Source organism: Sceloporus undulatus, chromosome 2 (genome assembly GCF_019175285.1).
Source record: "Sceloporus undulatus isolate JIND9_A2432 ecotype Alabama chromosome 2, SceUnd_v1.1, whole genome shotgun sequence".
Lineage (NCBI taxonomy): Eukaryota > Metazoa > Chordata > Lepidosauria > Squamata > Phrynosomatidae > Sceloporus > Sceloporus undulatus.
In genome coordinates, this window is record NC_056523.1 from 130017821 (window position 1) to 130040999 (window position 23179).

Consider the following 23179-nt stretch of genomic DNA (forward strand, 5'->3'; position numbering starts at 1 on the left):
ATTGGTCAGATTCTCCTTGGAAGCAGCACCATGGAAGAACCAATGGAAGGATGCCAGAGACCCCATGGAATTACAAGCTCTTGATGAGGACTAGATAACATTCTTCAAATGGCATTGCTGGAGGCTGAACTGTTTCCCTCCTCTCCCCCTTCCCCAACTTGATATTTTTGATGTTCTAAGATGCATGTATTTAATTGAGAAAGGTATGAGCCAGAGGTCTCAGAAATGCCCTAGAGCATGAGTTGTTACCTTTTCTCATTGTTTTTTTAAGTCAAGAGTGGACAACCTGGGGTCTTCTAGATATTATTGTACTGCAACTCCCAGCATTCCTTTCCACTGGGTCTGCTGGCTAGGTTGCTGGGACTTGGAGTCTGGCATCATCTGGAAGGGCAGATGGATTCCCAACCCTAATGCAGAGTGTAAAACATTTCCTGGCAGGGAGATCAGTGGCAGAAAAGCTTCACTCAGTAATTTTCCATGGGTCAGACTGTGTTAGAAGTCTAGGAGATAGGACAGAAAAAGAAGTTACAACACTAATTCAAGCTCTGTGCAAGACTTATTAGTGGGGAAGAGGGCCCAGGGCTAATGTATCTTTACCAGATGCACAATAGGGAGAATAAGCAGTTACAGTACTGGTAAATCTTCCTTGACAATTCAGTGCTAGGAGTTCTGCATACCCTTTGCTTGCAGATCTGACACTCCTGCTGCTATTAAAAATGCAGGATTTTTAATTCCTTTCAGGAGTTGGAAATTCACTTGGGAAAAAAAATAGTTTATTCTTATCTGTTCACAATTTCTCTTGGTAATAAACTCATTGTATTCATGTACAAGCCACTGCAGAGCTTCCTTGTATCTCCCAATAGGGGATACAGTATTATGCAGTATTGATAAATTTATCAGTAGTCTGAATATGTTTATGTATAAGCATGTGCACATCTGCACTATCAGACATTTATCTTATGGTTGTCTATTTGTTCCTAATTACTTGTAAATGCCAATATGACCAAATGGTAGTAGACTGGAGTTGAAACTCTGGTGTATTGATTTGAACTTGAATTAGGATTATGTGCCGAATTCCCCTTCCCCTGCAAAGACATTAGGCTTTTAATTTAAAACACTTTTAATTTAAAAGCATAACATCTTTCTTGGGACAGAAGCAGGGGATGCAGGAAATAATCCTAATTAAGTTTCAGATTCAAATACAGTATTGGAGTTCCAGCTCCAGCCTTCTATTATGCTATTTACCATAATGTTTGGTTGGCAGGCAGATATTCTACAGGGAAGATGGTGGGGATAAGAGAGAGTAGTCTTAATGCAAACAAACCAGAGGAAATACATCTTCACATAATGCACAATCAGATTATGGAATCTCCTGCCCAAAGACAGAATAATAATCTAGTTTAGAAATTTTTTAAAAGGTTACAGATTGGGGGAAATTCAGGTGTCAGTAGCTGCAAGCCATGAGGTTTGGTACAGGTATCTGTGTGTATATATGTGCCTTCAAGTCACCTGTTGACCGCATGAATTTCATAGGTTTTCTTTAGGCAAGGAATACTTAGCAGTGGTCAGCAGTTTATACCAGACATGGTGTTGCTGTTTATGACCTTCATGTCCTATTGTGTTTTTCTCAAAGGAATCTGGTTGGCCAATGGAGGAAGCAGAGTTCCTTGGCATAATTCACTCGAGCTCTTCATGTGTGTACTCTGAGGGATTTTTGAATTTTTCTTCATGTTCCCAGAGAAGCAGGGTTTTCTGGACCTTTTGTTGTTGTTGCCAAAACATGGCAGCCATGTTTCCTCAATTATTTTATTTATGATATTTGTTTGCTGTTCTTATAACATAGAAGTTCTTGAGGTGGCTTATGAGAAATAAACATTAAAATAATAACTTAAATAGCAAAAAGAGAAGCAGAAATACAACAGGAAACACAAACAAGCTTGAACTATCCAGAACTAAAGAACCGTTTGTTCAAAAGCAAAAGGCCCAGGCTGGTGGAGTTATTTAAAGGGCCTGCATGAATTTTATTTTTTTCCTGGGGCAAAGAAGACCACAAAAGGATGGTTTAAAGAGAACCCATGTGGGAACACTGTTTCATGACCTCGTTTACAGATGTCTTTTTATGGCTTCCACATGTACTTCCATGAAGTAGTGGTTTCCACAGCTGAGCTTCATCCAAGCAGCTGTGACATTTAGTTTTGCAGCAACACATTTCATTGCAGAATTCACATGGATCCAGACCTACCAAGGAAAATGTTATGACATTGTTGTACAAACAATTATAAATAAAGGCTGGCATCCATGTTGGGACTTTATGTCATTGTAAACTGACTCAAGATCATATGAAGTTGAACTGAGTTGTTGTGCAACATTCATATTCTTAGGAGGGGAGGGAGATATAGCTACACCATTGGGATCATTGCACAAGACTGAACATTGTGCAACACCCCATTGACTTTAGCATCTGCCATTGTACAATGGGAGCTCCCATTGTGTAACTGGAAGTCTTGTGTAGAGCCCTGATGTGCATCATTGCAGTTTATTTATTTATTTACTGCCAAGGATTTATATCCTGCTTTCTTCCACAATGGGATTCAAGGCAGTTCAGTAGGATAGTTGTGTATTGTGTCAGTGATATAGCTCTGTCATGATAATGTTATTCACCGTGGCTCTAATACTGATCTTGGCCATTCCCTTGTAAATTTCAGCCTCCTGTCAAGTACATATTTATTTTTTACAGACAAAAAGGGGTTGAGATAAAAATTCTCACAACAAATGTTTTGCATTTGTGTTGGTTTTTTGTTTGTTTGTTTGTTTGTTTTGCAAAGAAAGAGGACTGGCAGCTATTCAGAACAAGTGTTGCATCTCACATGGGCATCTCTTTTTCTGGCTTTGGGTATTGTGGATTCTGCCTGTGCAGTAGACATGGAGCAAGTTTATACCACAGAATATGCTGGAATGTTTAATAAGGTCAGAAAATGACCTATATTCAAGCATACAGTTGTTTATTTTTTTAAAATAACTCTCTGGGTGAGAGTCAATTTATTTAATATTTTTGGGATGTTTCTGCACTGCACAGTTATAGCAGTTCAATAGCACTTTAACTGCCACGTTGTGAAAATCCCAGGATACAGAGATTTGCCATTTGGTAAGGTACCCAGAATTCTCTACTTGAGGGCTCTATCATACTTCCCTGAATTACAGTGCTAGGGCTCTCCAGCAGAGAAATTATGTGTGCCATAGAAACCCTGTCAATGAGTACTCTGAAGATGTTTTTAGGTCACAACACTCATTCTGTGATACTTTTAGACATGCTGAATGAGGTGCTTGGAAGGCATCAGATTGGCAGCACCCATAATGTTGCATTGCTATACGTTTCCTGTAACCCCCCCCACACACACACACCTTGTTCCTTTAACAGCAGCATGATAGAATTTTCCCCTAATGAATGCCTCCCTTGCCAAGGAAGTGCTTCTGCTGCTTAATTGCCACCTGGTGGGACCAGTTGAGAAAAGATGGCAACCCTATAAATTGGTGAGCTGGGAACTTTCTCATCCAGGCTCATTTAGAAGGGGTTTTTGTGCTTCCTCCGAATCCCAAGAAGTTTTCTGGAAAAACCTTGCAGTGTTGTAAAAGGGACCTAAGAGTCATCAAAATTAGGTTTAATCTGCACATGTGAAGATTGTTCCCACCACCGAAGGGTATCTCCCTTATTCGGCAATTTCTTTCTTTCTTTCTTTCTTTCTTTCTTTCTTTGGATTTGGTGTTTCTTTGTACACATTTGCAGGTCAGCATTTAATCTCCCTCCTTCTCTATGGGCTTCACTTTATAGAATTGCAGGTGGGCAATCAGAATGAAGGGGAAACAAAGGCTAGTTGATTCATGTGCATGCTTTGGAAGAATAATAATAAAAAATCACCCAGCTGATACAGCAGCCACGTGCACACAGTGAAAACACCCCTTTGTACCAATGTGGCTATGTAGTAGGGTCTTGTGCAACTTTCCAGCTGATTTCAGTTTGGATCGAAAGTGACAGGTCTGTGTGACAGTAAAGGATTTGATCCAGGGCAGAAATACTATGCAGTGGAGCTGGGATACAGCCCTCATGTAGATTCAACCCTAGTTAGAAGGTCTTGAGCATGCCAGGCATCTCCTAGGAGCATTTCTTTCTCTCTTCAGAATGCTTGCAGGAAAAATTATCGAGCAGAAAACAGCCATGAGAGTGACCGAGCCATATAGTTCCCATCCAGCTGCAATCTGCTTGAAATCTTGTAGAGATTTTTGCTGATGCTTGATGATATGCAGCACAGGAAATGAAGAAGGGCATCCAGAGTGCATTCTTGACATTTCTTTTAATTAGAAAAGTTTTATTAGAGCTTTACAGCTCCTCTCCTCATGATGAATTTTGGTCTGTGAATTGCCAGTAGGTAGTGAGTATGTTTGACGTTAAAGAATAAATATGAAATCTGCTAGATAAATTGGTATTGTATTATAGCACATGGAATGAGAAGACAGAACACTTATTTCACATGCTTCTTCTCCCCCGCCCCACATCAAAAGCCATGCCTTTTTTTGGCTTAGAACTCCAGATAGCAATATAAATCTAATAAGCCATGTTAAAAATGTAGATCAAAAAAGTACCGTCTACACCTATTCTCTTAGCATGTTTAGATAACAGATTTTGCATTACTTCTGCCCGATAAGCTACTAGAATCAGACGTGCATAAGATGGGAAGTTCAAGGTACAGAACAGGCTATTAATGTTATTATGTGAGCATGATAGCACCTTTATAAAACTAGAGGTTCTTGGTATGTAAGTGGTAAAATGCTATTTAGTCCACATAACATTTCAGTAGTATAGTGTGAAATCAACTGCATCTCTCCTCAGTTTGTATCAGTCTGTATAAGTTGTACCTTGGTTAGGTTAAAAATAAACTTTTCCCAGTACAGATTCACTAAAACAGTGGCCTGTTACAGACTGCCAAAATAAAGCTGCTTCAGGTCTCTTTGGAGGTATGCTATTTAAATGATGCATGGGTCCTAAAAGTCTGGAGGTCGCACCAAAGCCACACTCCATTCCTAAGCACCGGAGTGCAGCTTTTGGTGCAGCTTCCGGATTCTTAGGATGCACGCATCATTTAAATAGCATACTCCCAAAGAGACCCGAAGCAGCTTTATTTTGGCAGTCTGTAACAGGCCAGTGTTTTCAAAAAACAACACAACACTCTGTCAACCTAGATACATCCTTTAAATTTAATCCTACAGTGTGTTACACAGGATGAGCACTGCTTTGGCTTTAGGATGGGCACTGTGTTCTTCTGTGGTGTGATAACCATCCATGTACTTGCGTTCATTTACTGATTGGCCCCACTTTCTTTTCTCTCAAAATTGGGAGACATTCCTCCCGTGTGATAACGCCCATAGACTGATTTTCCAGAGTATAGGTTCCAGAAGGATCACAATTTTCATTCAGCATGCATAGGAGAGACAATAGAGTCAGGATAGAGAAGTGGAGGCAGGGTAAATGGGAGATTGATAAGTATTATTTCAATTATAAATCCGTTCCCTTAGTTATAGTCACATATGGGGACCCAGGGACATCTAGATGATCAGTTCCTGCTTTAATTCCTTTGCTGCTGTTTCACTTCTCTTTTCACATGGATTAAGAAGCCAGGCAGCAGTAGTTAATTCTAGCATTCTACCCCATGACAGTTAAGAATTATGATTAATTCTTCCAAACAAGGCAGAACACAACTTCAAAATTTAAAAAGACTTCTGCATCCTGACTACTTTGGTAGCTGTTCATTACACTGCCAGTGCACAGAATGGGAAACTCTGATCATGTGTAGTTTTCTGGCTTGTTTTATTCCTCGTCGAAATGGGACCCAGCCATCTCTATATAGCTTCATGGAGGACCTATCTTGAAAACCCTTTTATACAGTTGCATGGGACTCATAAAAATCCTGGTTTATTAAGTAAAGATTTGACAATCCAGTATGAAGAATTTACACGTATGATTTTTATTGATTGCCCTATGATCTTGAACAGGTCACCCTCAAAGTTGGGAGACATATCAAGAATATGAGTGATTCATACTGTGAATTTCCATTTACATCCCTCCTGGGAATTACTCATCAGAATTATCCCCATGTGTAGGAACTGATCTTGTTAGTCAGGCTTTAAAGAGACTTCTTTAAAGAAAAACATGAGTATGAGAAGAAAAAGTATTTTACTAGTTCCTCCTTTGGGAAGCACAGTGTAGAATGCTCATTTATAATGAGTGTACTCAGTGAATGGAGGAAAGATGTCTAGAGGTGTGAGCTATTAGTTTTGCTAAAAGATTGATTAAAAACAGTTCTGTTTAATCCTGTTTGGTGGAAATCATGCAATGTTTACAGATGTTTTTGAACAGCAGTTCCCAGCAGTCCTGGGAATCACAGCCTGTTGTGAGAAATTATGTGTAATTCAACATCATCATCCTTGAGGGTGACACCATTCCCACCTGTTGTTGTTGTTGGCATTGTGTGCCCTGAGTTTGACTCAGATTTATGGCATCTTGATCCTGGTATTTTTCTGGGCAAGATTTCTTCAGGGGAGGTTTATCATTGTCTTCCTCTAAGGCTGAGAGTATGGCACTTGCCCAAAGTCATCCAGTGGGTTTCTAGGACTCACCAGGGAATTTGAACTCTGGTCTCCTGCAGTCTGAGCTCAACACTCAATCCACTGTATCATACTGGCTCTCAATTTCCCACTCTTGTTATACAAATTTTAGATTTGGTCAGAAAAACTTACTACAGTGTGACACCGTATTCGTGGGACCAGCACCAATGATTTCACTTACAACTGAAAAAGCATGTTTTCTCTTGGCATGTTCTAGGTCCTCCAGTTTGATTCCATGGTATGCTTCCAGCAGAAGTTGACCATTGAGTCAACTTCAGGACCTAGAAATGTCTAGAGAGGTTTTTCTCTAGGAATGTCTAGGTCCTCAAGCACGACTCATCTATGTCAATGTCTGCTGGAAGTCATTCATTTCAGTAGGGTTCGCTATTATCAATAGTTTCATGCTTCCACAGTAAGGCTGGGAGTTGTGCTGTAGTCCTTCTTTTTTCATTTTGATGTAGAGTAGATCCTGGAGCCATTTACTGCATTGAATGCACACAAGATATAAGGAGAGCAAAGGCTGAGAGCTACCACATGCCAGAAATGTTCCCCCATGTGGTCTGAAGGACTCTGCGGAGCGGGATGGGTGTAGTATAGGGCAGCAAAATAGGAAGGGGAAGATCACAGAAAATCAGTCCAGTTTTTCTATGCTTTTTTCTATACTTTCTATGTTTAAACACTTTATCACAGGACCTTAGCACTCACAGTATGATCCTCTAGCTTTCTTATGGGGGATCGTGGGAAGAGATTCCAGGGGATGGCAAAGAAAGGGAGCGGTTGAACAACTCTTCTGCTCACTCCATTGGCAAATATACCGATTAGATCCACTGTGTGTATTTGTATTTATTTTTTTAGTTGAGGAATACTTCCTGCCCTTCTCCAAAGCCTATGTTTATGCTGCTAAAAGCAGTTTATGCCAGTTTTATTACTTATTTTCATTCTACATGTAGCATTATTTCAATTGTTAACCAAACTGTTTGACGTTGGCACCCATTTAAGCAGTACTACATTCTTTCCACCTATTACTCCCTTGCTATATTTCCTTTTATCTTATCAACATGTCACATATATTTTAAGGTCAGTTCTTTTGCTCTGGCAGTCCTTTCTGCCTCTCAGTATTTGGAGAAAAAAAATTATTTCAGCTTATCATTCACAACATGGTTTGGCACTTTTCAGGGTTTTGTGTTAGCTGTGGTAGCATGGGTGTAGTTTTTATTTCCTGTGCTAGGTTTGACATGACAGCTGGCGTTTTGAGTGGATTCTAGTCCAAAAAAGTAACTTTGCCAAGCTCTGTGCTCCCCCCTTTTTGTAACGACTGGTTCAGTTCAGGCAATGGCATGTTCACTGTTTCTTAATACAGATGGGATTTATAATGGACACAATTTTAGCTATCATTCAAATCTCCTTTATTGTAAATTGGCTTTGTAAAGGTTTTTTTTTCCAGATGTCCAGTTTCATTACATGGAACATGATCACTGGTCCATCTAGGCCAGTGTTGCTGGTTCTGAGTTCTTCTTTACAAAGCTTCACCATCTGATGAAATCTGTTCTCTGGATGTTCAGTTCCCATCAGCCCCAGTCAGCATCATTAAAAGTCAGGTATTTTGGGTGCTGAAGCTGAAAAAAATCAGATTGGGGAAGGTTGTAGTATGGAATACAGTGAAGACCTAATGCATGTAAAGTGTATTTTCCGGCGTATAAGGCATATAAGGCGACTGGGCGTATAAGACAACCCCCAAGTTGCATGCAGGCAGCGTCCCTGGCCTCCTATAGGCTGAATTAAGGGGGTCTCGCACCCACACGCACTGGCTTGAGGGGGCCTCTGCCTGGAAGGGGGGTACCACGGCCGGGCTCTCTGTCACCACCATTGCTGGAAAAGGCAGCAGAGAAGCGGCTCCAGACCCGGTCAGGCCGAGGGAAAGAGCTGGCCCCTTATACCTCGCTGCCGCTCAGGATACTCCGCTCCTCCAGCGGCTTCTGCTGCTCTAGCGGCTTCCGCGGCAGACTTCTGACACGCTGTGGAAGCTGCTGGAGGAGCGGAGTATCCTGGGGGGGAGGCAGTGGCGAGGCATAAGGGGCCAGCTCTTTCCCTCTTTCTCTCGGCCCAACCAGTTCTGGAGCCCCTTCTCCACCGCCTTTTCCAGCAATGGCGGCGAGAGAGAGCCTGGCCATGGTGCCTGCTGGGACAGGAACCGCAAGGACCCTAGAGACAGAGAGATGGCTACACCATTTGCCTGTCTCTGTGATCAGAACCCGGCGTATAAGACAGGGGTAAAAAGTCGCCTTATACACTGGAAAATACGGTATTCACTTAAGAGGCGATGCATGCTCCCCACCATGATTCTCCTTACTGCTTGGAGAACTTCTGTTAAACTAATTGGGGCTGTATATAAAGTTCTGTCCTGACAGCCGGCATTCTGGAGGTAACACTTCATTTGTTAGCTGCTTACATTAGTGACACTTTAACATCTTGTATCTGCCTGGGGCTGCATTCTTAAAAGCTCAGACTGTGACGAAGGAACACTTCTGCAGGAACACACGAAGTTCATTTCTCTGTCTGTCTCTCATTCTAAGAATTCCCTGAGATAAGAAGGTATTTAAAATCCCCACTAAGACTTCATCTGCACTGCAGAAATAATGCAGTTTGATACCACTTGAACTGCCATGGCTCAGTGCTATGGAATTCTGGGATTTGTAGTTTGATTAGATATTTAGCCTTTCTGTCAGAGAGCTCTGGGTCTACAACAAACTACAAATTGCAGAATTTCATAGCATTGAGCCATGTGGTTTCAAACTGCATTATTTCTGCAATGCAGATGCACCCCCAGCCCTCATAGTACAGTGGGCTCTTGGAATCTGTAGTGGTTTGGTTCCAGGACTGCACTCACCCCCATGGATACTAAAATCAGTGGCTGCTCAAGTCCCATTATAGACAGTGGCATAGTAGAATAGTGTCCCTAGTATAAAATGGTAATGTCAAGGTTTGTTTTTTGTAGTTTTTATTTTAAATACTTTAAAAATATTTTCAAGCTGTGGATATTTGGATCTGTGGACGCAGAATCTGTAATCTCAGAAAATTCCTCATCCACAGATTCAACCATCCATGGTTTTAAAATAGATTTAAAAAAAAGTTCCAAAAGCAAATCTTGATTTTGCAATTTTATATAAAAGACACCATTATACTATACCATTGAATTTAATGGGACTTGAGCATCCACAGAATTTGTTATCCACAGGGGGGGCTCCTGTAACCAAACCCTAACAGATACTAAGGACTCACTGTACTTGAACTACTGGAAAAAAGTGTCAATTTTTGTGTGTGTTGCTGAGTAGTGATAAAATCTAGGATTTTTTTTGTTAAAAAATTCTCAGCTTCTCTGCTGTTAGCTTCATTTGCAGCCTTGTAGGTGTGATAGATCACATAGGCCTTTCCCATGCAACTGGTGATTGTGTGAGTGAGAGATCTGTAAGGGAAAACTCTATGTAACCTGACCCACTCACACTGTTGCTTCATTCAAGCAGAACCTGCCCCTGCCTTGTATGGGATTAACTTGATGGAAAAGTGATTTCTGTATATTTGTGTTGGGCTACCTGTTCACAGCCCACTCTGATAAACTATCATTACATATTATTATTATTATTGTCGTTGTCATTGTTGTTGTTGTTGTTATGCTTTAATGACACCTGTCTAGTGTTGGATTGAAAGAAAACATTTCCTGTTTACTAAAGAGAAACTCTGTTGGGAGACTTGGGATTCCATTGGAGAAATTCAATTATAGCATTCTGCCCCCCCAAATGCCATAAGTGAGAGCAGCTAGTACAGTGTCTGCCTTACCACAAATAGTGAAATAACCGTGTATGTGTCAAAAATATCAAATACAACTTTCACATTTGAAATGTGCTTAAAGGCACTTAAGCTCTTACATGTCTATAGTCTGATGTTAGAAAAAGGCACAATGCTAGAAAGCTGAACTGCATTTTGTTATTAGAAATGTGTTGAATTGGTTTCTGTTGCTTTCAGTACACACTGTCCCACTTTGATAGTCCCTTATAGAATTCAACTGAATTTCTAGTAGAGACACAAGATGTAAATTGATATGTGCCCTGCTGCTATTCCACTTAGGACGCTGCAATAACTGTAGCTCTTTGCTTTTTTGCAAAATGTACGACCAGATTAGGGCTGTAATCCCTGGCTGGAAAGAAAATAAGGAGAATATAGTCCTTGGAATGATTAGGCTGAAGAGAAACAAAGATTCATATCTAGCTTGGCTACAGAAAATTAAAATTAGAAAATTTCAGATGATTTAAAATTTTACAAAGACTTTACTATTTGGAGTTTCTACTTACAACAAAGGTAAAACATTTATTTATTTATTTATTTATTTATTTATAAATTAGGAGTAAATTTGGCATGTTTCACCAAAACAGCACCTACAGTTTTTCTAATGCAAAAGTAAGGAGGCTTCTCTTAGGAGATTCAGTGTTCTCTGCCTAACCAAGGGACCTGTGACCTCACAAAGGATGGAGACTTTTTGAATCTCAGAAGTAACTTTTTTATATTGCTAATGGAATTCAAATTTTACCTCCTGGACTTTGTGATGCTTTGTTCCCACATGGCCATAATGAGGAGTGGCCTGCTTGCATAGATATCCTTCCACAGAACAAAACAGTAACACACTGAGAAAATGCAGGCCTGTGACTAACATTGTCATTTTTTCTCTGGTATGATTTTTTTTAACATCTTTGCCTGATGATGAAGCCAGTGGAACTTCAAAAGCTTGCTTTACATATTTTGTGCATTTTGGTTTTCTGAATAAGGTCATCACTGTGTTGTGGATTTTCAATGTTATTTGCTCCCGAGCCAGGCACGGGCTAAAACTGTTTAAAAATGGATTTTATCTCATGCCTCTGTACCCAGGCAGGAGGGATCCCATACATGATCTGGACTTCTGTACTTTGAAAAGAATGGGATTTTTCTATTCTTTGCAAAGTACTGGAGAAGTCCAGATTGGGTACGGGATGTCTCAGAGCTGGGCACAGTGGCGTGCCATAAAATCCATTTTTAAATGGTTTCAGCCCATGCCTGGATCAGGAGAAAAAGTTGTGCAGTAAACTCCCTACTTAGAAGGTCTTAATTTTCGGCTTAGAAAAATGGTGTGTTATCTTAAACAGTTAAAGAAAACTTATTGTGCAATGTTAGATAAAGCAGTGTATTCTGATTCCATTCTGCTGTTCTCTAAATCTTCTGTGCTATGTTTAATAAGAGCTGCGCTGGACATGGGGGGAGGCATGTTACGGTATCACACTACACTGTTATAGTCCTGTTATTTCACTTTAACTGCTATGGCTGCCTCTTGTGGAATCCTGGGATTTGCAGTTTGGGAGAGGCATTTAGAATTCTCAGGCAGAGAGCTCTTGGGACTCACTAAACTACAAATCCCATAATTTTACAGGAGGCAGCCATAGCAGTTAAAATTGAATAATAACGCTATAGAAATGTAATGTAATATTTAGTCAAAGAGAATGAGAGCAAGCCTTGGGTATCATAAGGAGAGCAGTCAGGTGGTAGAGAATGTACAACATACATCTGCAGCCAAGGCCCATTTGTTTATACAACAGTAAACTCATTCAGGGTCCCTTCCCTTCCCTGAGGAGAGCGATGAATGAAACAAAGCTGAGACTCTGATGGAGCCTTCATCAGAGCTCCCCTTGAAGGTCTCATTACTAGTTTCTAAGGTTTAAGCATCTCTGGGATATAGTTCAGTAGCTGAATGTAACAGTTATAAGTAACTTCATTGTCATAGTGAATGAAAAAATGTCTCTGTGTGCAGATCAAGTGGTCTCCTCGGGTGGTCCACTGGTTTTCTTGTAGACATAAATAGGTAGAGCTAACTCATTTCATTAGGTTAATTCTATTGTAACCTTTTCCACCAGCAAGAGTGAACTGTGCCATACCAATTGTTTAAAAATTTCTGCATTGAAGCAATGCTGTTGTGGTATTTTGCATGTTCACTGTTGTGTCTGTTTTCCAAGGGCACTTAGCCATCCACAAGGCATGCAGATAGCTCAGCCGCTGACTCAGACATCAAGGATGGCTTTCACTGAGCTCATATCATGAGTCTCCTGACAGCTGTGGTCAAGTGGATCTCCTAAGGTTCAAAATAGGAACAGGGGTATTGCTTAGAATATCTGGCTAGTTCAAATTCTTGCAGCCAGTCTCAATGGTAGTGTGTGCTCCTTAGGAACTGTTCTTTCCCCACTGGCCAGTCCCCCACCAAGACACCCTGTCATCACATTGTGGCATCAGGACGGATCCATAGATGCTTCAAGTAGAACCATTGAATACAGTGGGACTAAATGGAACCATGATTGACTTAAGTCAGACTGATTCCAGTGAGTCTTCCCTAAGCATAACTAAGGCTGCATCCTCACTGCAGAAATAATCCAGTTTGTAATCCTTATACGATCTGAATAGAAACCAGAGTATCACATCCCTTTAACTGACATGGCTCAATGCTATGGAATTCTGGGATTTGTAGTTTGATGAAATATTTAGCCTTCTCTGTCAGAGAGCTCTAATGCCACAACAAATTACAATTCTCAGAATTTCATAGCACTGAGCCAAGGCAGTTAAAGTGTTGTCAAATTGGATTATTTCTGCAGGTTTGGATCCAGCTCATTATGCAAGAGATCACTTCACCCATCACAGCAGACCAACTAAAGCATCATTTTCTTGGAAACTGCCATTTTTGTCTCAGCAAATACATTGCTTGTTGGTAAAATGCTGTGGTGGTGATGGTAGTACTGGTACCATGGGCATCTACATGGATAAGCATGTGAAAAGTTACTTCTTCTGCCCAGCTGCTTCATTTAAAATACTCTGGCCTTTCAGATGGTGTTCCTCCTGTTGATTGCCTCTCTCCATTTTATAATTTTCTTGTATGAATGCCATACTCCCCCTTACTTCTTTGCTGAAGTGCAGATTCCAGTAGTACTGAAAATTCACAGTGAGAGTGCCGTTATCCATTTTATGGGATGGGTGTATCATTTTGCATTTTAAGCTGTACTGATGGATTAGCAGTGGAAATCTTTTGGATAAGGTAGTAGATGTAAGGAAGTGTTTTTAATACATTTTTGAGGGCTCTTGCATTATATTTTGATGGGTTGGTCAATTAGCTTTTAAGGGATGGACTTGGCTTTTGTTTATTTGTTCAAATATGTATATTATGCCCTTTGTTATATGTTTTCTAGGTGTTTACAATAAAATAAATTTGCTTGGTTTTAAATACAAGTCAATTTTTTTAATACATATTGAAACATATGGAACAATTTAGTAATTTAAAAAGCAAACAGTAAAACAACATAAAGCCGTGTATTTATACAAATTATAGCTTGGATTTCCCTGAATAAATTGTCATTTTCAATCTTCCTCATATTTTTATATTACAGGTTGAATCTTCCTTATCCAGAATGCCAAAATCCAAAATACTCCCAAAACAAAAACTTTTTTCATAGATTGCTGAGACAGTGACACTTTCTGATAGTTCATTGTACATAAACCTTGATTCATACACAAAATTATTTTAAAATATTGTATAAAATTCAATAAAGTCTATAAAATATTGTATAAAATTCCAAAAGAATCCAAACTCCAATGCCTTCTGGTCTCAAGCATTTCAGATAAGGGAGATGCAACATATATTATTGGTCTTTCTCTTAGTTCAGGGGTATCAAAGTGAAATGTCTGGTTACTTCATTAGGGAGGAAGTGGAACTTGGAAAGTTGCTTTTTTTGGTGGGGCAGATTTCAGCTCTCAGAATCTCTCAATTGGGTGTAGTCCAGAAATAACTTTTTGGAATTTCAGGACAAATACATGTACCTGTAACTAAAATGCTTAAACGAGGCTACTCCCAGTTTATCCATCTTATGTGCCTGACTGTTAGTAACACAGACTATTATGATAATGCAGGTATCTCCTGTAAATTCAATACCAAACAGCTGAAGGAAGTTGAGCCACTCATATCAAACCATTTTTGGTTGGGGACTGCTTTGCCAGATCATTTTCAGAAGAAAATGACAATCAGTTCTATACTCCACAATGCATATAATATATATATATAGAAATGTGGTTTCTGCTCAATACTTAAAGGTCATTTTTGCTATGTTTTTCTTTCCAGAATGGCTGCAGTCTGTCCAAGCTATGATGGTTCTTGCCATTATCTTCAGTGTTTTGTCTCTGTTCCTGTTTTTCTGCCAGCTGTTCACTCTCACCAAGGGTGGGCGGTTCTACCTTACTGGCATTTTCCAGATCCTTGCTGGTAAGTAAAGAGGAGTGGAAATGTACATCTTGGAACACTGCAGAGGGAGATTTTCCAAGATGGAGTAAGGGCTAATGATGAAATGTAGGACAAAAGCATAAGATTTTAAACCAAGCCCTTTTTACAGAGCTCTTAAAATGCAGTAACTCTAATTCTGGACAGCCCTGCTGAGTCTTGTCTAACAGTACACTCTTATGTGGGTCCACTTAGAAGAAAATCCCACTAGCTCTGTGGGGATTACCCTCAGGTAACTGTATAGGGCTGCTGTTTTACTCCTCACCAGGATAATAGACATGGATTATTCTCACAAATGTTAACATTCTTGAAAGTTTCATTTGAATGTTTTTGCTGCTGGAACAGGGTGGTGCTGGTCAGAACAAATTAATATTCTTGCTTTGAGCTCAAGAAGCCAGGTTGTCTGTCAAATACCCACTTCTGGGGCCAGGAAGCAGTTTGTGTGAAAAGTTCTAGAAGAAGCCTGCTTCCTAGCTTCCACTTTAGCACAAAAGATTTAAAGAATGGCTACCTGTCCCAGACATTTCCTTTGGAATAAACACTTTGAACTGAGGTGAATCCTAATACTTCAGAGCTATGCTGAACTTTGGGATTCCTAGATGCTGTGTACATATATACATAAATAAATACATGAGGCTTGGAAGTAACTAATCAGAAGTCTGATTGTCTGCACCTGGTTACATTGTTATTGTTACATTTCAGGAATAAGATAATGAGTTGGGATAGTGAATTTGAGGATTTTTTGTGCAACACATAACATGTCCTAGTTATTTTCTAGTTACTTTTTCTAGTTTTCTAGCTACTTTAAAAAGAAATTTTCACAGGCATCTTGAGTTGATTTTTTGTTTTGTTTTGTTTTTGTGCTGTTTTTCTTACTGACCATAAGGGTTTTTAAAAAGAAGAGCAACAGAAAGATGACAAATAATATAACGAATTAAAAAAAAACCTATCCAAACTCTGAGGTATGCATACACTGCGATGGGCAGAATTGAAGCAGCAAATACAAATCCTGTGGGCCGCCCTGAATTAATATTGTTGCTGTTAATCAAAAGTCTCTGTCACACACACACACACACACACAACTTCCCGTAGAACCTCCTGTTGTGTATCCACACCATTTGCTGCCTGGTGTACAGCAATTTAGCAGGTGAAGCTCCCCCTGCTAAACCAACTCCCTCCCCCCCCCCCAACTGAATTCTAATTTGTCTTCCAGATCTGGCAGACAAATTATCATCATCAGCCCTGGCTTCTTATATCAGTATTGATCAGAATACTGGAGGGAAATCTGGCTATGGCTGCAGCAGACCAGAGATCTGGACCACAGAATTTAGCAAGGGAAATGTTTAATTTACTTCACAGCAAATAAATATTGAGGGAATTATTCCAAAGACCTGAATTGTCCACCTGTAGTAGATGGCAATTGAGACTGTGGCATGCTTGGAGAAGAAAGGGCCCTGTGGATCTGGCAGAATCAGGCCTATCCTCTTGTCTTTCACCAGCTTGGTGGACTGTCCCCAAGCAGTTTGGCATTAGGGTACTGGAACATATCCTCCAAAAGCAGCTGGGCTCATAATTTGGCCTCTGCCTGTGGTGCACTTACCAGTGACTGGTCAAACCTTCTCTCAGGACTGGAGCACCATCAACCACCATTCATTGGCCAATCCACAATTCTTCCCTGTTGTATCTGTGAAGGGAACTTCCAGTGACTCCTGAATAGTCCTTGTGTCTTTAGCGCCTTCTTCTTACCTGTCACTGCCCACCAGCCTAGCCATTGGTGAGTCTTTCCTGCCCCAACTCCTAATAAGAAGAGACTCTGTTTAAGAGCTTCCAGAGTGGCTTGGCTCTTGCTCAAATCAGTATGCATTCCTGGAGGTGGTGTGTGGATATGTGTGTGTGTGAAGGTTTCCTTTTTGAAAAAGTCAACGTTGCATTTCCTCATCATATTCCTGGGGCTTTTGTGAATATGGATCCATACCTTGAACATGATTGCTAAATGCAGTGGAGATTCAGAAGCCAGCATAAGGATGGCCCTTGTTCATGCCTTGCCAGTGAGAAATGTCCTTGGCAGAAGGAGGTGTGTGTGTGTGAGCAAATGGAATATCTTTTTCTGCTAGTTGGAGCCCGTAGGCACCTACCTTTGCAGGAGTCACTGAAACAGCAACATCCGAAGCCATTGATCATCTTTCTTTGGAAGACACTCCCTGTCCCAAGGCAACCTTTTGTCCTGTGTGACTCAGGCTGGCCCCAGCCAAGAGGAGATGTGGTATAAAGAGTGTTGTTGTTGTTGTATCTCATCTGCCCACAACACTGACAGAAACAGGATGTCTCTGGAAATTATTGGTCTTCTTTCTCCTCCCTCCCTCCTCTCCCTCTCTCCCTCCCCCCCCCCCCCCTCTCTGGTGAAGATGTTTCCCATTAGCAGGAAAATCAACTTAAAAACAAATGCACTGTAATAGGCTGATGGTACCTGTTCCTTATGGATTAAAATAGCTCAAGAAGGTTTGATCTGGCCCTGGATGGGAGATGGACTGAGAATTCAGTTTAAACTGCTCTGGAAGAGTGGGATTGTTTATATCTGTATCTACATTTGTCTACCTATAATTGCTTCTATCATTTGCAATCTGCATCTCTCCCCCTCTCCTCCCCGGCCCCCAGTTGGGGTGGGCAATTTATGGTTCTCCATATGTTGTTGGGTTGCAACTCCCATAATCCTTAACATTTACTACATTAGCTATGGATGAGAGAATTTTTCATCCAACAGCATCTGGAGGGCCAGATCTATCTATTCCTCAGTAGATAAATAGCTGATGGGTAACTAAATCTCAAAATGAAAACAGCACACCCTAATTTTGAGCATTTACAGTCCGTCCTTGCCTTACGCGGGGGATCCGTTCCGGATCCCGCCGCGTAAGGCGAATTCCGCCTATGCTCGAGCCCCATTGGAAACAATGGGGTTCGTGCGCGATGGCGTGGGAGCGCGTGGGGCGCAATGGGCGCACGCGCCCATTCAATTGAATGGGACGCACCACCCCTTCTGCCCTGCGTGTGCCCCACGGCTTGAGCGTGTATGCTCAAGGCCGCGTATTGCGCGCCCGCGTATGGTGTGGGCGCGCTGTATTTACATGAGTGTATATTTTTAAAATATATAACAATTCCATCTTACATTTGTCATGAAAAAAAGTAGCATCAACACAAGGTTATTTTTTGATGGATGATTGGCACCATAAGGTTCAATCTTAAAATAAGATGTTATTAGATTATGTTTCAGTATGAATTGTGCATATATAATCTGTTCTGTTGACACATAGCCAGGTATGTCTTTGAAGCTTGTTTCAGTTCTCTAATGGTTTTATTTCAAATTAGGCTGAAATCAGTGTGTTTCCCTCCATTATGGCATGCCATCTTTTTATCACATTAATTTTCCTTGTGTTCTCGAAACCCACAGAGGAAAGCATGAGACATATGCAAGAAATGAGTTGGAAATCTTGAAACATGCAAATAACGAGGAAGCCTTGTGGCATTTCAGTCAATTATGTGCCTTAGATTCATGCTGAATCATCCCAAAGCCTGAAAAGGTTACCTTTTTGATGCCAATGGCCAGAGCCCTCCAGCCAAGATGGCCCTTGATTAAAAGATTCTGGGAGATATAACAACAACAACAGCACTTTCCTAGGCACACTCTCCTGTCTCAGTCAGCTCCTTTTCTAGTTGCTTCCATACATGCAGAGTCAGAACCCAAGTCTATCACAGAGCTATCAGACTTACATGAAGGATATCAATGAAAGCCAGAGCACTGGAGTTAAGGTTGCTTAGTGGTCTCATTCAGATGGGAACCAATCAATGTGTGTGTCATAACAGTCCCAGTTTTGCAGCATCCTCTTTAACTAGCAATGCACATACAGGAAGTGGATGTCAGCTAATGGTGTGGGCTTGAAGTCAAGCCTGGTGGCCTGTTGCTGTTACGGAGCTACTCTTTTGTGAAGTGCAGCAAGTAATTTATGCTTGGCACTTGCTTGGTTTTTCTTCTTCTTTTTACAAAACATGGAATACAAGAGGAATCAGTATTAATTCCTATCCTGACCTGTTATTCCCTCCCCCCCCCCCTCGCCCATCCCCTCATATTGAGGCTTACAAAAACATTTCTGGAACTGTAAGTAGAAAGGAAATGGTACCAGTCTCTCAGCTTCTGTCCAGCCATCTTCACATATACTATCCATGTTCTCCTATCTAGTGACTGTAGGTGGTGTACGGCATGGCCACTCTTCTCTGTCTGCCCCCCCCCCCGCCAATTCCCACCCAAATCAAGAGACAGTTGCTTTGGCTTGCAGTTACTTTTGGGATCCTGCTGTTGCCGTGGGTGTCCTCCATGGCCCAGAGAATGAGAGCTGCATCAGCAGCTTGATGAATTCAACACATTCCCACTCCTGCACTTTTCAGCAAACAAAGGCAGCAGTGTCAGGAGGAAAGAACAGCTCAAATATCACTGTGGTTAGGTGTAGGTGGTCCTGAGGCACGTCGCAGGGATTTGGAACAGAGACGACTCTGGTGGCGCATTTGAGCAGGTTGTGGAATATGCTGGGATCAACGAAATGGCCTTGTTCTGGGCAGTGAATAGAAGAGTCATTGTGTAATCCTGGCAGTCCCCGATGTTGGGCTTTTCGTATGTGTGTGTGTGCATGTGGGTATAGTTTTAGAAACTGGTATTGCTGATGGAGCGATACTGAAAGAAAGCTGAACTTAGTGGCATTAATGCGGGGAGGGGGGGTGGTTTGACCTGTTCATAATTTGATCTCAGAGCTTTAGGACACAGTGGAGTGCAGGATGTGGGGGGGGAATGCAGGGAACAGATAGAAATAAAAGGGAGAATACAGACTTTGCTTTAATTATTATTTTGCAAAAATTATAGAGCAGGGTTCCAGACAAATTGGATTCCGTGCTGAAATGTTACTATCTTAGTGTGCATCAGTAATGAAGAGAGTGTTTATCCAGCTTCCTCTTTTGATGGACAATGTACATTCTTCCATCTTAATACAAACTGATGGCTATTTTCCTCCCATTTGAGAAGAATTTTTAGAGTGAAAGCTAACAGCTCAGTGTGCAGAACTGGAAGTGACACAGCAAATTAAGTTTCTGGGAAAGATGGACTCAGTTGGCTTTGATGGAAATTTTGCCCTCTACTTGGTTGACTTTTTGAACCCAAGACCTCATGCTACAGAAACGCAAGGAGCATTCAGGTCCTCTTTTTTCCATTACAAATCTAAAATGTCCCAGCCAGCATAATAACTCCCCAGCCAGCATAATGATTTGCTATGTTAGTTAAGGGAGATTCTGGGAACTGTTGTCCAAACATAACAAAACATTTTCTAAGTTCTGCTTAAAACTGGTGGTTAAATTGATAGCAACTTCCTGGGATATGTGCCTAGCAGTGAGGTGGGAGTGTTTTAGAAGTGGCACTTCTTGGTTAGAATTTTCAGTGGTGGGTGGTGGTGGTGATGATAATGATGATGATTATTATTGTGGCTTACTTTCACTGTCTCTTCCACTTCTCAGGCCTTTGTGTGATGAGTGGCGCTGCCATCTACACAGTGAGACATCCAGAATGGCATACCCACCTAGAGAACACCTCCTATGGCTTCACTTACTTCCTGTCCTGGGTGGCCTTCCCACTAGCTGTCATTAGTGGGGTGATCTATGTCATCTTGAGGAAGCGTGAATGAAGTGTCAAGTTGAAGCCACTGAAACCAGCGGCAATTGGGACAAGGGGGCACTGACAAGATAGGAAGTGGAAGGAAAAACAAGAAGGATGTTAACCAAAAGAGAAAACAAAACAAAACACCACACCAAACTCAACAAATCCATCCATTCAACCACCCATACACCTACCCACCCCCACATATACACATGCCCAAAACCCAGTGAGGAAGGAAGGAAAGAAAGAAAGAAACCAAACTGAAAGAAGGGTTACTGTGTTTATTGAAGATGTATATAGTATCTATGGTTTTAAAAAACCTATTTATAACACTTTTTACATATATGTACATAGTACTGTTTGCTTTTGTTTGTTGACCTGCTGCCATGTTTAAAGCCTAAAGAAAGTGCCTAAGAACTCTTTTAATGCCTAACAGTATAATTAGGGTGCTGGGTTCCACCCCCACCCCCCACCCCAGATACATTTCTTTTGCCATGGAAGCTGATCCTGCCTGTAGAGCTTTCCATTATGAACTCCTAAGCCAAATACAGATGTCCATAATCATGGGTGGCACCCTTGGAATAGAAACGGTGTGCCACTCGTTGCACTGATTTTAGCCAGTACCTTGGTATACTACCATTAATTAGCTCAGTCCAATGATGGAGACAAAATTTTGAAAAGGAGAAGGATGTCTACCAAAATGTAAGGAAAAGGTATAAAGCTTCCAGTTCTCTTGGGATGATGACCAAGACAGGGTGGTGTATGTGAAGTGCAGTCCCATCGGTGCCTCTTGAAGCTGGATAATGGTCCCACCCATTCCCTGTGTAAATCCCCTTTGTGTTCCTTAGAGGAGGGGCCAGATAGGAATGCTACCAGTCTCTCTGGAAAGGCAATACCTGGAAGCTGTTGAGCTCATTTTCATAGGCTGAATGAATCATGTCAGTGTTTGCATATTTTTAAAAAATGGACTTGGCAAGCACTGATGCTAAGGGAGAAACACCTATGTGGGATGGGGGTAAGCTTGTTTAATTGCTTTTATGTAAATGGCCAAGTATTCATCTTCCAGTCCTGCCAGTTGGGGAATGGTAGCCAATGACCTCTATAAAAGTAGTCCTCCCTACTTTCCTTGAAAATAAGCTAAAGTGGAAAAAATGAATGATGCCTTCTAAGCATTTGACTTACACTTTCCTGCCCGCCTCCCCCACTTCTAGTCCCTCTCCCATGTCCCTCCACGAAATTGAATACCAAATCTGTGAAATGGTGCTATCTGTTTACCTACCATTCCTTGTATTGCTAAGCCATTTAACCTTTACTCACTGGAAAGTCAGATAATGATGTTGAAATAAACCAAGGAATAGGAATGATGAATAATACTGTGTAATATATACAGCCTATAACTGCTTTTGTACTTAGGAAAGTTGCTATCAATATTATTATTACTATTATTTTTTTAATAAAGCATTTATAACCAAGGTATTTCTCTCTACCCCATCCCAACCACCCCTTCTCATGAACAGGAGGGAAGTAAGTAAGCCTTCTAGACCCCTATAGGATTCTACCCTACCCCTCTACTCTTCTGTAACCCTTTTCTGTGCTTCCAGAAGTGTGTCTGGCAATGAAACGTACTGGCAGCCGCATATTAGATGTGTAAGCGGGGCCTTCTGATGCTAAGACTCCAGACATCATTATATGATTATTTTGCTTTGCTTTTTCTGATTTTATACCAACTGTGTGGACTAAGAAGCAACAAAATAAAATTCAGAATAACTCCAATGCTTTGGCCTTCTGTTGTAACTTTTTTCTTAGTGGCCGCATGCAAGCATGTGTGTAGAACAGGTATAAGGAACCAGGTGTGTGTTTGTGTACATTTAGGTGCAGCATGTCTAGTAGCAGCCAGCAAGAAAGCCCCACTACCTTTCAAATCACTGCCTTTCATATGATGGTTGTCTCTTGGCTTTGCAATAGCAAGTACATTACTATACCCCTTATCCGTTCACTTAAGCACTCCCTAAATGGTTTACAGTGTGTAAGCTAATTGCCGCCAACAAGCTGGGTATACTCATTTTAGCAACCTCGGAAGGGTGCCAGGCTGAGTCGATCCTGAGCCCATGGCTGGTATGGAACTCACAACCTTATGATTTGTGAGTGAGTGGCTGCAGTATAGGTAGGGTTGCCATATCCTGCTTTTACCTGGGACAATCCTGGTTTTGGGGCCTTGGGATTGTCCCGCCCCAGTTTTGCCAAGATGTCCTGGGGTGGTGCCCCCCCCCCCCGGCTCAAGCTCCCACCCGCCTCTGCCTCAGGCCCACATCTCCTCCTCCTCTAGGCTTGGCCACAGAAGGAACTGAAAGCTCATCTGCTGAAGCCTCTCCAACTGCCCACAAGGGGCAGTGGCCCAGAGGAGGAGGATATGGGCTGTGTGGGGGAAGGTTGGGGCCTCTGCCGCTGTTTGCCGTGTTTTTGCTATAGCAGCGGGAGGCCTAGCCGGCTGGTTAGGCCCA

At 41.4% G+C, this 23179-nt stretch overlaps 1 protein-coding gene across 2 annotated transcripts in view; it reads left to right on the forward strand.

The window, feature by feature from the left end:
* Nucleotides 1–22451, forward strand: part of PMP22 (peripheral myelin protein 22) — a 43379-nt gene extending 20928 nt beyond the window's left edge. For both annotated transcript variants that reach the window (XM_042452862.1, XM_042452863.1), the window contains exons 4-5: nt 14834–14974; nt 20540–22451. In XM_042452862.1, the coding sequence (XP_042308796.1) occupies nt 14834–14974; nt 20540–20706 (308 nt within the window). In that variant the 3' untranslated portion in view covers nt 20707–22451. The remainder of the gene's footprint in view (nt 1–14833; nt 14975–20539) is intronic.
* The last annotated feature ends 728 nt before the right edge of the window (nt 22452–23179 follow it).